Genomic DNA, 1,682 nt, shown 5'->3' on the forward strand with positions numbered 1-1,682 from the left:
CCTTAGGCCTGGCTTGCCCAGGCCCACCTGGGCACAGGCCTGAAAATCCACAAAGTTTCCTGCGTGCACCCACTGCCTGTGGCTGTGGGGCACACAGCCTTACGTTGTCAAAGAGCGGCTGGAGCGCCTCGGCCAACTGCAAGGCGGTGGGGCTGGATACTCGGATGTGGTCGTCCGAGAACAGAAAGCCGAGTAAAGTGACGGCATTCCTGACCACCTTTTCGTCTTCATCCCTCAGGAGCAGCACGAGGCTTTCGGTCAGGCTGCCCATTCTTTTGGCCTGTGAGGAACACAGTGCTGTGCTGTGAAGCCAGCAAGGGCTGCAGAGCCAACCCCGCTCAGGCGGGGCAGCCCCACGTGCTGCCGCGGGGCCCAGAGACCAAAGGCCTGTCCTGGAGGCCTGGGGCAGCTGAGGGGGGAGGCAGCAGAGCTGGCAGCAGCTGCCACAGCTCCCAAAGCCCAGCCAAGCCCCAGCCACTGCTCTCCTCAGCCCCAGGATTCCAGCGTGGCTTCAGCCAACTGCCCCCTCCTCACCGTCACAGGATCCTTGCTCAGAACCACCAGGCCTCTGAGCACTTGGTGACGAATCTCAGGGCACTCGCTCCACAGGTGCCTTGAAAGGATCTGCAGGATGGCTTCGCCACATTCAGTCACGTCCAGGTAGACCAGCACCTGAAAGGCACGCAGCAGTGACGGGGTGCCCGGCTGGCAGGAGCCCAGGCCTGCCCAGGGCCGGGCCCAGGCAGCAGCACAGGGCGCGGCACCGTCCCAGGCAGCCCTGGCCAAAAGCAGCGGTGGCTCTGCAGAGCCTCTGGGCTCTCTGCCCTGCGCAGGCCACTCGCCCACTCCTCTGTGCCACCCAGCCCTCGGCAGCCTTGGTCAGATTCCTGGGCCTTGAGGAGCCCTGAGGGAAGTGCCAGTGCTGGCAGCACAGGGACCCAACACTCATCTGGGCACAAGTGTCACCCCAGCAGCCAGGGGCCAAGGGCACACGGTGGAGAGCCCTTCTTCCCCGGCTCCATTCCCTGGGCTTCCCCCGCGGATGCGGCCGCAGAAGGACAGACAGGTGGAGGCAGCTGGGCCAGGCAGCGCTCGCCATCAGGCTCACTTCCACAAGGAATGTCATGGCAGGGAGGTGCCAGGGGCACATCTCTTCGCTGAGCAGCTCCAGGAGGCAGCATACAATGCCGCAACACAAGGGTGTGCAGGCACAGCCCATCTCCCTGGCAGGGGGAAACAGGCACCGTCAACCTTGAGCTGGCTGGGCAAACCTCTCCCAGGACTCGCTCACAGAAGGGACGGGGCAGCCGGGAAGAGGGGGTCTCACCTGGCCAGCAGACCCACCGCGTAGTGGTGGGTGTCAGCGTGGAGGAGCGTGTCCCAGCCTCGCTTGCGTTCCATGGCCATCAGCACAGTCTCGCACCGCAGACGGCTCAGCAGGGCTTTGATGGTCAGCACTGCAAGCCTGTGTGCAGAGCAAAGCCTGGGTCACTGCTGAGAGCCCCGGCCCCAGCCCCGAGGGCACGGCAGGCACAGCAGGACTGGGATGGAGCACCTGTTGGGGTTGGCGGGAAGGCTGCCTTGCTTCCGGCATTCCCTCCAGAAGGTGTCAACCTCCTCCAGCATATGCTCTGTGCTGAAGGACACTTGGAAGAGCAGATGCACAAAGAGCTGGGGGAAAC

At 64.3% G+C, this 1,682-nt stretch overlaps 1 protein-coding gene across 1 annotated transcript in view; it reads right to left on the reverse strand.

The window, feature by feature from the left end:
- LOC114072315 (maestro heat-like repeat-containing protein family member 6) overlaps window positions 1-1,676 on the reverse strand; it is a gene marked incomplete at its 3' end in the record, with an annotated part of 4,944 nt that extends 3,268 nt beyond the window's left edge. The window contains exons 1-5 of the mRNA XM_027910232.1: window positions 1,556-1,676; window positions 1,328-1,465; window positions 1,109-1,223; window positions 535-672; window positions 104-280 (exon numbers count right to left, since the gene is read on the reverse strand). Of these exons, the coding sequence (XP_027766033.1) occupies window positions 104-280; window positions 535-672; window positions 1,109-1,223; window positions 1,328-1,465; window positions 1,556-1,626 (639 nt within the window). The remainder of the gene's footprint in view (window positions 1-103; window positions 281-534; window positions 673-1,108; window positions 1,224-1,327; window positions 1,466-1,555) is intronic.
- Window positions 1,677-1,682: the final 6 nt, after the last annotated feature.

Source organism: Empidonax traillii, unplaced genomic scaffold (assembly GCF_003031625.1).
Source record: "Empidonax traillii isolate 1590-97213 ecotype Southwest subspecies unplaced genomic scaffold, ASM303162v1 scaffold2971:size26371, whole genome shotgun sequence".
Lineage (NCBI taxonomy): Eukaryota > Metazoa > Chordata > Aves > Passeriformes > Tyrannidae > Empidonax > Empidonax traillii.